This window comes from Pteropus vampyrus, unplaced genomic scaffold, assembly GCF_000151845.1.
Source record: "Pteropus vampyrus isolate Shadow unplaced genomic scaffold, Pvam_2.0 Scaffold633, whole genome shotgun sequence".
Classification (NCBI taxonomy): domain Eukaryota; kingdom Metazoa; phylum Chordata; class Mammalia; order Chiroptera; family Pteropodidae; genus Pteropus; species Pteropus vampyrus.
In genome coordinates, this window is record NW_011889414.1 from 1104060 (window position 1) to 1116260 (window position 12201).

Below are 12201 nucleotides of genomic sequence, written 5' to 3' on the forward strand. Positions count from 1 at the left end.
TGGAGTTTGCACTGCTCTGTGGATGAACTGAAACTTGCATCAAATCTAGTATCCCCTAGAAGTTAGGCTGGTGCCATCCCCTTTCCCTGGACTCCTTCCTCTCCTACTGCTCTTAGGACATGGTCCTGCCTTGAGCACGTTTAGAATATACTTTCTGATGGTCTGGTTGCCAAACCTTAGTTTCTTCTCTAGCCTTCAGTTCTCCATGTGCTGAATAACTGTGATCTTTTTCAGAACAACAAATATAAGATGCTAAATTCTCAAGTTGGCGTGGAATACTCAGTACACTCTGGGCCCAGGAGAAGTGTCACCTCATCCATCAAGTCTCTCAGACCTTCCCACACAAGAGTAGCCATTCCCATTCCATGCTACCTTAGTGCTTTACATACAGCTTTGCTTTAGCTGGTGGCCAGCATGACACTGGCTGTTTTGGAATTTGAGACTCTTGGAGGATCTGAATTCTTTGAGAGCAGGGACTCTGAGTGAGACTATTACAGTATGGCACAGTGCCTGGCCCAGGGTGACCAAATGAATAAATAAATGCATAAGTGAATAAATGAACCCCTAAATTTATCAAGTCCATTCCCTTAACAATCTGCAAGCAGAGTGGGTAAGGTAAGGAGGATCAGAGAGAGGCTTCTATGGTATCCAGAGGAGCTCTGGCTGCCCAACTGTCTTAGTCCTGGACCCAGAGCCAAAGTAGGGCACCCCAGGGGGACCTTAGCCACTCAGGTGGGTCCTATCTCCAGGCCATCCAGTGTTTGGTCCTCTGCTCTGTTGAGGGTTGCATGGGGGGCAAGGAGCAAGGGTTGAGGTTTGAGTGGAAGGAGCCTAACTAGCAGAACCTTCTTCCTCAGCCCAGCTCAACTAGAGGCTAAGTGTGCCCTGGACTACTGGTATCCTGGGGTGCAGGGCCAGGTAGCATGGAATGGGAACGGCTTCTCCAGCCCAGAGAGGCTGTGCCCGGGACTAATTGTCTTGCCCTCCTTCCACGGCTGGAGAAAGTCTTAGCTAATTTGCTAGAACGCTCTAGTTAAATGCCAATTAGGATGTTATGTCCACTGCTCTCTTCCAATATATTAATAATGTAGTTAGCATTTATTGCCTGTGCAAATTAAAAATTAACTTAAATGGACAGCCCGGAAAACTGAGGAAGTAACCGCTTAACCAATTTGCATCAAGATCTAAACACAGTCTAGGGTGCTGGGTTTGGCCTTCCAGTGAGAGGCCCAGCCAGCTGCCAACAGCTGCTGGCTTCACCTCCATTCCTAGTTCCATTTGCCCCAGGTTCTCCATCCTGCTCCAATCACAGGTGTTGAGGATGTGGCCTTGTCCCAGATGGGCAGGAGGGCTTTCTGCTAGGCAGCCATCTTGGCTTCCAGCATCTCTACTCCCTTTTCTCAAGGGTGTGTGGTGTAAATTTCAGTGAAAGGAGATGCTACTGGGAGTGGTTGGGAGGGGGCGGTCACTGGAGCCCCTGCTACTCCCATCCCAGGATGGATTTGTCCTGCATTCCAGCCTAAGAGATGGGAAACAGATGGTGCAGGAGTGAAGAGGGGAGAGTTAACTAAATAACTAGGAGAACTCCGACCAGCCCCCTGGAGAGATGGGGTGCTGGGTCTCAGAGAGAGCTTGCAGGGGATGGGGCCTGACAATATCCTCCAAATAGAAGATGAAAGGATAAAGCTCCCCATCTCTTATCTGTCCCCAGGGATCTGTCTAAAACAACAGGTGTGATACTGCTTGTTTTCTTCTCTAAACACCACAGGAGGGGACTTGGTAGGAAGGAGCAGGACAGTGGAGACAGGGGGAGGGGGGTGAGAAAGGGAAACTGGAGAGGCTCTGAGTGGAAGCTCTGCAGCTCTGGAGCAGGAGGGGCCTAAACTCAGGAGAGAGGACTCCAGCCAGCACAGGGCCCTCCCTCTCCACTGTCAGCCCCCAGCCTCTTAGGATGTGCATCCTCAGAGGCTTCCCTGTCTGTGCCTGCAGAAGTTAAGCCCTCCCAATGCTGCTGTCCACTCTTCCTTCTTGTGTGGCAACCTGTAAATCATGGGTGAGGAATCAGGCTGGACCCTCACATTTTCCCTTGGGGCTCTTGCAAGATGGTGAGTTGGGGCTCCTGCAGGGGTTTACATCACCGTCCCAGAACTGTGGAATCTGGGCATGGGGTGGAGGCTCCCTTCCGTCCACTACAGTGCTGGCCACATCTCCAGCTTTGCCCTGTTCCCACCCCATGGCTGTGGAGAAGGAAAGGCACAGCACTCCAGGGAGATGAGACGAGTGGAACGATGCAACCAGCGTTGTTTTAAACACTTTATTTATAAAAAAGTACATTTTTTTCCCTCAGTACATATGTCAACCCATCAGTTTTTTTTAACAAGTAAAAGAGGGTGATGCAAACACCCCCTGGATCAGGACCAGGAGAGTCTGCTGGGCCATCCCTGGGACCAACAACGAAACCAGTGACAAAGAAACTGAAGTAAAGTTTGTGCCTCATACTCAGAGGGGAAGGGTGGCAGCTTCTGCTGGATTTTGTTTCCATTTATACAAAAAACAAAAACAAAAACAAAAAAACAAGAAGTATTTTTTTCAGTCGAAAGTCCCATTCCTCAGCACGAGTTGGAGGAGCAGCGCCAGTGGTGCAGGGGGTACTGTGGGCGGCGGCAGCAGCCAGGCTGCAGCAGCCCTCGCACGCAGTCTGGGCCCCCCGGGCCCTGAGCACACCTCCCTGTGGGTGTGTGCGGTGTGGGAGACCCACCTGCTGCTCACTAGAAGAGGGCGACTGTGGCAGTCAGACTTCCTGTCTGGCTCCCAGGAGGCCTGGGAGCTCTCCGTCCCAGGTGAGCTGCCCACACCTACCTAATCCCTGGTTGCTCTGCTTGGAGGATGGCAGAAAAATTATTGCACCAGTAACTTGGGCACATGGGAGGGGATTGGCAGAAGGAGCACATGCCCAGGAGACAGGGCTCCTGTGAGTCTCTCTTATGGCCTGAGCACTGGGAAATCGTTTCTCCTCAAGGGCTTTCAGCAGGACCAGCCCATTCCTCTGCTGTGTCTGTGTGTCTGTGAGTGTGTGCCTGTGCTTGTGCTGGGGCGCCTGTGCTTCGGTCTGTGGGAGGTGTGAGTACCCCCCCACCCCTGTGTGCGCGTGTGCTGGGCCTGAGGTGGCTGCACTTGCATGCTTGTGTTCACTGATTCTGTGTTGTTTTCAGATACTTCTGATAAAAGGGACTCAGATGGTTCTGTTACACATTAGAACGCTATTAAAATCTTAAGGAAATAAGGGTATAGGTGGAGTAGGGGGTGGGCAAGGATGAGGAGGGCAACAAGAGGCAGGATGACACCAGGAGAAGTCTTGGCACAATGAATACCAAGTTTATTTCATTTCCAGCAAGGGCAGAAACTTAGCTCAGGCTGGTGTCATGGAAGAGAAGCAAAACATCTTCATCTTTCTGTTGGGCCAGACCTCCTCTTTGCCAGCTGGCTGTGTCTGTGGGCCCAGCAGCAGTGCCTACCTCCCCACAAACTTGGGGCACAGAAAACCCCATCTCACCAGGCCCAAGTGCCACCCCTTGCCTCATGCCCATTCTTGGCCTTGAGCAGCAGCTACCCTGTTGGGCATGTTGCTGCTGTGCTGCTGGCAAGGCAGGAACTCCCACGGGGCCCATGCATGTGGCATGAACACCACAATTTGTGCTTTGCTTGGGGGGAGGGTGTGGAAGTGTCTTAAGGGGGACTTCGTGCTTTGGCTGGGCCTGGGGACCTCCTAAGTACATCATAAACTGAGGACTAGGAGGTAGCAATGCAGGGTAAGGGAGACACGGAGGAGTCCTTTCAGTCTTGTGGTTTCAAGAGGACAGAGAATGCCTCTGTCGGGCAGACCCCTCGGATTTCCTCCTGCCTGGGCGCAAAGGGACCAGGCAGATGGGTCAGAGTGGCATGAGGTGGGATGGGGCAGTGATGTAACATGGAAAAGGTTCTATGCCCTGGGGGGACACTAATACTGCTGGGAGAAGCAGCCCAGCTCCTCCATGCCCCTCTGCCCTATGGCTGGAAAGACCCCAGAATTTTCTCTCCCGACTCTACTCCATCCAGAACCCCCAATGCCAGGAGGGGAAAGCTGCCCCAGGGCTGGCATGGCTTCAGATTTCTGCTACGTGGCTACTGGGTGGCCTGGGCTGGGGCTAGGGCGGGGGGGCCAGGCAAGGGCAGCCCAGCTGGTGGGTTCAGGGTTGCCAGGGCAGAGATGGAGCTGGCTGGGAGTCCCATAGCAGCACCAGGGAGGGGAGGAATAGGGCAGAAGGCAGAGAACTCCCTTGAGAAGACTCTGGTGGGATAGGGTAGTGCCCATGGGGCACAGAGTGGTCTGCCCATTCCCCTCCACACTTGCCATCCTGTAGAGCCCCTGACACCCTGGGCTGAGTTAACTAGAAATCCTAATGGGCATAAAGCTGCCTCTCCCATCCCAGGGTCTTTCCCATCTAGAGTGCTGGGAGAGGGCGGGTGGGCAGATGGAGGAACTGAGGCACTTTGAACTGGAGTAACTGAGAGGGCTGGGAGGGGCCTTCCTCCACTGTAAAGATGGGAAGACCGAGTCTTGGGTGACTCAGAGGTAACCAGAGCCCTATTCAAGGGGGGATCTATACCTCATAGGGAAAGCTTCTCAATGTCTCCCTCATCCAGAATGGAGACCAGAGAGAGCTGAGCAGGGAATGGAGAGTGGCAAGCAGGATAGGCTGACTCAGGATCTCTGGCTCCCCCATGCCCCTTGCACTTCTGGCCTTTGTAGGCGAGGTGCCACCTGCACCCTTCAGAGTCTGCGACTGTATTTGCAGAGCTTTCACTACTACACCTCTAACTCCTGGAGACATATCTGTTCTGGGATCTCAGCCCTGACTCCCCAAAAGAATTCAGAGTTGCTAGTACTTGATGGAAAAGGAGAAATATGAGAAACTTCTATGTTGTAAGAAGCAGTTTAGGGCCGGCCCGAGATCCTAGGGGGCCTGGTCTCAGCTCTCCTGGAAGATTCTGAAGGCTGCCCCACTGTCAGATGGAAGGGGAAGAGTGGAGCATGATGGGGCAGGCCTCGGGCACTGTCCAGCCTAGGTAAGGCATGTGACCCCAGGGAGCATGCAGGGGCACATAAGATCGGTATGTGTGTGTGTGCATGTGGGTATGTGTCTGTGTCGGTCAAGGTGTGTGAGAAGTGTGGGCCAGAGTCCACCTGGTGTCCCACTCTGTGGAGAGCAGATAGGAGTAAAGAGGAGAGCCATGCCAGAGCTGGGCCAGCTTCACTCTGCAGGCCAATGGCGAGAAAAAATGTAAAAACAACTCGCCAGGAAAACACATTGCCCAAGGCCCCAGGTGGGACCTCAACTTGATTCAGTTAACAAACTAGATAACCCTGGGTGCTTTGGAGAAGCCACAACCCATCCCCTATCTCTTGGGTATGATTGCTGTCTAGGCCAGGGTCCAAACTCCTGGCTGTGTCAGCTCATGTGGGGGGTGTTAGATTCCCTCTTCCTGGGAAAAGAGGAGCAGCATCTGGGGGTGGGATGGGGCTTTCTCTCATGGAAGCCCTTCAGCATCCCACCCCCAATGGAGAAAATACAAACAAATTCCAGTGTTGGGGGGTAGAGGAGGGCTGGCTCCCCAAACCTGGAGGGATGCCCAGGTACACAAGACGAGGACGGGGCTCCTTGCACAGAGGGCAGGCAGCTGTGGCTGGGGAGGAGAGGTACAGCAACACCAAAGCCACAGTGAACACGACACCATGGGTAGGATTGGAGACAGGGAGGAAATCAAAACAAAGCCAGGTCGCATCTGCCCTGGGCTCCCAGCCTCCCTGGGAGCCTGAGGCTGGCTTTGGGCAGCTGGGTGAGTCTCTGTGAGCTCCTGGAGGATTGCGTGGTCCGGGGTGGGCAGGGGGCGTGCGGGTGGGGGTTGGGGAGAAGGGGAGCACACAGAGGCTCTGGAGAGGGAACTACACGTACCATTCCTTCTTGGAAATGAAAGACCCGTCGTTCTGAGAAACCATGTTCTCAGCCAAGTCCAGCTGCTCAGGGTCATACTGGTAGCCCAGAGTCCGGTCTCCGTAGCTGTCCTGACAGGCTTCTGCTTCATCCACCGTGAAATAGGGCCGCTTGGCATCCTCATCATATTTGGAGTGGGGGCCGCCCACCTTGCGCTCAGCCCCTCCACGACTCTCCTCCTCTTCTTCCTCCTCATAGCTGCTTCCTCCTAGTGGGCCAGCCTTCTTCTCATCGTCTGAGTCATCAGGGTACTGCAGGTTCTGGGCCATGGGCGGGTGATGCTGGGGGATTCCCGCCTTGCTGTAGCCGTTGCCGTACACGTGCTTCTTGGTGCTGTAGTCACCCTTAAAGGTGTGACGTCGCCGGCGCAGGGCCATCACAATCCCGCCAACCACGATCAGCACCAGCAGGACACTGCCCACCACGCCCCCAATGATGGCCGTGGGCACCGGCCCAGCGCGCCGCCCATGTTGGGGAGGAGATGGGGTGTAGGGAAACTCTGGGTGAAGAAAAGAGATGGAGGAGACAGTGTCAGTGGCTGGTCAGTGGCAAGAAGCGAGGGAGGCAGGGGAGGGAAAGGCTAGGAAGTGGCACCAAGGCCCAAGGACAGGTCTAATTCCAGAGGTCCCTCAGCACCCCACCCCTCCAGGAGCCCAATGTGCAGCAGTGTTGGTAGGTGGAGTGAGAGAGGAGAGGCAGAGACAATCATGTAGCCCAGAATCTCCACACTGACTTTCTCCTTAGATATGGTGCCAGCCCAGCTCCCTCTGAATAGAAGTGCCAAGAAGCACAGGTGCTAGCCTCCCTTGACTTAGTGTCCACTAGATGCAGTCACTGTCATTACACCCTGTAAAGTAGGCGTGCTATTAATTTCCATTTAACACATAGGGAGATGTGGCTCAGAGAGGTTAAATAACTTGCCCAAGACCACCAGCCAATGATGCAATGTTGGTTCTCTTGCATGTCAAACCTGTGCAAAAGTCACTATTGCCTCTCTGCCCGACTCCTGCTGGTCACTGGGCGCCCATCTGATTTCTTCTGCTCCTAGGGTACAGGGAAGAGGTTGGGTTCCCAGGTGCTGACCCCGTGAGGCCAGAAACCAGGGCTGTGGTTCTTGGTTGCAGTCTGGCCCTGCAGGGCAAGGTGGGGCCAAGGGTGCTGCCAGCCTGAGATGTGAGCATAAGATGCTCAGCACCGCCATGCAGAAAAGGGGCACAAGAGTATAGGAGTATGCAGTAAAGATGGCGAGTACACAGAGAGGGCACATGTGCAGGCACGTACGCCTTGCCGTGTGAGCCTATATGCCTGTGCTGGTGTGATGAGTATGTCTGTACAAATATGTTCTTTGAGGACAAAGTGGAAACAAGAAGGCAGGAAAGGTGAAAAGAAGAGAAAGGAAGCTTTGGGAAGGGGGAGAAGGCTGGTTAGGTGACTTTTGTTGCCAGTGGGGCCTGGCCAGAGTACTGCTCTGCCCTGGGCAATGCTGCCCTTCTTCTTTCCTTACGGGGGTGGAGGGGTGGGGGCCCTGCCAGAGGCCAAGGCGGGGCACAGGTGAGGCTGAAGGAGGTGGTTCCCAGCACCACCACAGGGTGGCACTGGAGACCACAGATGGCCTTGGTCAGGAGGAGCTGGTGGGCAGGTACAAGGCAAGCCTAGAGGCTGACCTCCCCTCCTCTTACCTCTCCTCTCTTCAGGCCAAGGTAAAGGGTCGATTTGGGTATATGTTCCAGCCTCTGGGACTCGGTTTCTGTCAGCTCACTCCCTGATTCAGCCTCACTCACTCCATGGGAATCTTGCTCCTCCCGAGACATTCTCTTCTCCCAGAGGTGGGGCCTGTCTATGTGTGTAAGTGTGTGTGGTGCTGTCTACAGAACGCAGAAGCAGGGCAGAGATTCTAGAGGAGAAGAGGAAAGACCTTCCAGCAGATCAGGCTGGAAGGGCTAATGAAAACACGGGCCAAAGAAAGGGAGGCAATTTTTCCAGTCACGTGGCTGAGCTGGGACCACCCAGATGCTCCTGTTCCTGGCCTTTCCACATGCAGGAGTTGGCAGAGAGAAGCTCAACCACTGAAGATTCAGCTCCTCACTTGTCACCACTGTGTCCTTAGTGTAGGTCCCCGAGTGGCTGCTCAATAAATATTTATGGAATATTTGTCCTCACTGCCTACTTTCAGAACAGTTTCTTTGGAATCTCAAGGGTTTCCTGATTTACCAGGTTCCATCTGTTTACTGCCTTCTTCTCATGAGGTGGGAGCTGCCTCCACAAGAATTACCCAAGGCAGCCAGCCTCTCCTGTACTTGTGATTTGTGTGCTACCTCTTCAGTTCTCACCCATATTAGAATGCTCTCTCCTCTCTTCACCTGCTCCATCCATTCATCCACCCAATCAGCAAACATGTATGAGCACCTACTTTGCTAGTAATGGGATACAAGAAACTCACAGCATAGCTGGGGAACCAAGTGACACTCTTAGAGATAAAGCAGCATGCAGAAATCAAGGGCATTGGCAGAGAAGTGCCTCAGGAGTACAGGGGAAGGAGAGCACTGTGGCCTAGAGTTAGAAAAGGCTTCCCTTACTTCCAGTACAAGAATTCCTTGATCCTTGCCTTTCTTCTCTGAGTGTTCTGTCTGGCTGCACTGCTGGGCCATCTCTCTCTGCTCCTGCCACTTGGCTGAAGGCTCCATCCTTGGACCTTCAGCCCTTACTCTCTGATTTCTTTTCTAGTGACAGACCTCGTCTCAATATCATTAGTTTCCTTTATCCTGCTGGCTCTCCAAACCATGTCAGGTATCTAGCTTTCACCAACTGTGGGACTTTATCTCCAAAGGCACCTTGGACAATATTTCCCAAACTGTGGCTCATGGAACCTCAAGTCATTGGCTCAGAGGGCCAACAAAAATAATGGAGTCAAACACTTCAGGAAATGTTGGTTTAGACAAAGCATCAGAGCCCTTCACCTTTTCATGCATACTGTGACCTCTAAGAGGAACATGCAGGATGCAGTGTTCCCCAATTTATCAAAGCATGAACCCTACCCTTCCTGACTCAAGGGCCATTCACAGGACTAGCATTTGAGCACACACTTTGAAAACTCTTCTTTAGCACATCTTCATTTGGAATTCTCTCCACCATCCCAAATCCATCTGTCTTAACCTGGTTCAGTATCTTCCCTCCAAAGCCTCTCCATTCAGTACCACAACGTCCACCACCCTTTGTCTACTTTTCCAGCTTAGAACCTCGTTTATCTTTGACTCTTCCCTTTTCATCTCTTGGGTCAAAATCTGCCATCAAATCTTGTTGGCTCTTCCTATTCAATGTCTTGTCACTTTATGCCAGGTTTTACTGTTGTAGATTTCTGAATCTCCCACCTTCATTTGGTTTCTGTCCCATGTTAGCCACTCTATCCACAGTCACCAGGTTTAATTCACCATGTACACTACACACTCCATTTCTTAACACTAGCGATAGCTTCCCCACTGCCTGTTAGACCTGCCAGTCTGGCCTTCAAAGCTTCCAAAATGCAAATTGATCTTGGGTTTGGCTAACGTATTGTCCTTGCTGTCCAAGTTGATTCTTTACTGCAGTCCTTTGCTCGTGTGCATCCTAACCGGAATGCCTCTCCTTCTGCCTGTTTCAGTTCTTCAGTCCCTTCTTTGTACAGCCTTCTCTTCTCCAGCTCACACTAATTTTTTTTTCTGTAGAATTTTTACATACTGATGGTCTGTATCTTTCATTCTGGTATATTCCCTTAATCATATACTGACATATTACAGTAGAGCCTATGATAAAACACCCTGTAAAAAATGCAAATTAGCCATGATTGGCTCTGGTCCTTCTGCCAGTGTTCATATGGCTAAAGTTCTTTTCTGCAGAAATGATGACATGGGTTGAAGGAATGGTGGCCTCATGATGATTGGGATTGACTCAATTTAGTGTGTTATAATAATATACAGTGTAAGTTCTATTACATGTACTTTCCTGCTTTGTGTGGCAGCAGAAACCCAATGAAAAATAAAGCTTTCTTACATTTCACTCAACTAGATTGAATTTCTTGGATGTCACTAATCACAGTATGGTGGAGTTTAAGTATTACCTGTTTCATGAGACTGGCTGGTTTTCCAAACTAGTCTGTACATTCAACTTCCAAGTAAATCTAGAAGCTGACTACTTCTCACCATCTCCATCCTCACCACTCTGATCCAAGTCACTATCTCTCACCTGGATTATTGCAATAGCCACCTAACTGGCTTCTCTGATTCCATTCTTTTCCTCTATAGACTATTTTCAACACAACAGCCAGAGAGATCCTGCTAAATCTGGGGAGCTTAAATGCTCATGTGATCTGTGCCTCCCCCCTCCCCACCCCTGACTTCATCTCTTGCACTTTTCCACTCCAGGCACTCTCAGGACCTTTGCAGTGCTGCTCTGCAAGGCTGGAAGGAAAGCTCTTCCTCTGGGTGCCCCATGGTCACTCCCTCACCTCCTCCAGGGCGTAGCACAAATATTGCCTTCTCACCCATGCCTTCCCTGACTACCCTATTTAAAATAGCAGCTCACAAACCCCTACCCATAGCACTTGAGACTCTTTACCCTCCTCTTCTTCTTTTCTCCACATCACCTTCAAAATGACCACGTAATTTTTAAAATATATTTTATGTATTTCTTATTGTCTGGCCTCCCATGCTAAAACATAAGCTCTAGAGCCTTTGGTTCACTGATGTATCCCCAAGTACCTAGACTGCCTGGCACATGGCCAGAGTTCAAAAATTAGTTGAATGAATTCTATGAAGCTGAGGCTATGTTTTAGAGGTGAGCCTTGCTCTAAGCAGAGCAAATATTCAGGAGACATTCAAATAAATGCATGCATTGGGGACCTCATTTCATTGGAGCAGGGGACAGGAGGAGTGGAATGGTCACTTGGGGATGGATGATATTGGGTCTCTTTCCCTTCTAGGCCTGTCTGTTTAACCTTTTTTTTCTAGTCCTAGGAAGTTTATTCTACCCTGGGGATTTTTTGGGACTAGAGGTTGCTGGCCACTTTAGGGCCAGGCTTGCGTAGAAGCAGAAGAATGGCTAAGATAACCTTCCAGCATTGCAGACTTCAGAGTGAAGATGCCAAGTAAGGGTGCAGAAGAAAGGAGTAGATACAGAGACCTAATTAATTCGTAAGCAGAGGGGGCTGTTTAGGGTGGAATGGAGCACACACACCCCTCCCCCTCTGTCCCTCCAGCTGTCACATTCAGCCAGTAGCTCTTGTCTTTGTGTCAGAGCCTCAAGAGCTGCAGCTGGGAGGAGCTGAGTGGTGGTGTCCTGGCAGGGGTCCAGCCTGCATCCCTTACATCCTCTTACAAAAGGAGCAGCTTGGGCCCCCATTCCTGAAGGGTTGCAGCCTCCCATCTGGGGCAGTGGGGGCTCTGCATTCCTCTGGGGTCCTGGTTTCCTGACACGTAGGTTGGCTGGGGCAGGGGTTTTGGATGGATTTGAGATAGAGTGAAGAGTTAGGGTTTATAGTCTGAATCTAGAACCTGAAGGAAGCTTAGGGTCAAAAAAGAATATTTGGGCTTGCCTCTAAAACCAACACAGGCAGGAGCATCAGAAGATAAAGCTAGGAAGCTGTGAGAACTACACCTCCCAGCGTGCAGTGCAGTAGGCTGCAGGGAGAATGGGAAGGCCTGAGGTCAAACTCTGGGAAGCCCTTCTCCTCCTCCAGCAGTTGCGGTGGCTGTGCATCTGTCAGACCATTGCACAGGGCCTCATAGAGCTAAGGAGAACGGAATCCTCCCAGGGTGAGGGTGCAGCTGCCTTTTCATGGACTCTCTAGCACACTGCCATCTGTGAAAGGCACATATGCCCACAGCACAGCCATGGTCTCCCATTTGCACACTCAGCATGCAGACAGTTGCTCACCAGCCTGCTGGTGCACATTTACACACTCAGAGAAACACATCCGCACTCATGCCCAGGCATACACATTCACAGGCCCTCCACCCCTTCTAGATGAACCTTGAAGCCCCACCAATCCTTGGTCTGAAGAACTCCCAGCCTAAAGTGCAAACACTGTTATCTTCACTCCCAAGCGATCACCCCCAATAGGTGAGCCAGGGATGTCACTGGAAATAGGAATTGGGATAGACATCCTATACCCTAGTTGCTTTCCTGTTCAGCTTTG

General features: G+C 51.6%; 1 protein-coding gene across 2 annotated transcripts in view; it reads right to left on the reverse strand.

Moving 5' to 3' along the window:
* Positions 1 to 2306: 2306 nt before the first annotated feature.
* Positions 2307 to 12201, reverse strand: part of NECTIN1 (nectin cell adhesion molecule 1) — a 65871-nt gene continuing 55976 nt past the window's right edge. For both annotated transcript variants that reach the window (XM_023525825.1, XM_011384928.2), the window contains one exon: positions 2307 to 6531. In XM_023525825.1, the coding sequence (XP_023381593.1) occupies positions 5984 to 6531 (548 nt within the window). In that variant the 3' untranslated portion in view covers positions 2307 to 5983. The remainder of the gene's footprint in view (positions 6532 to 12201) is intronic.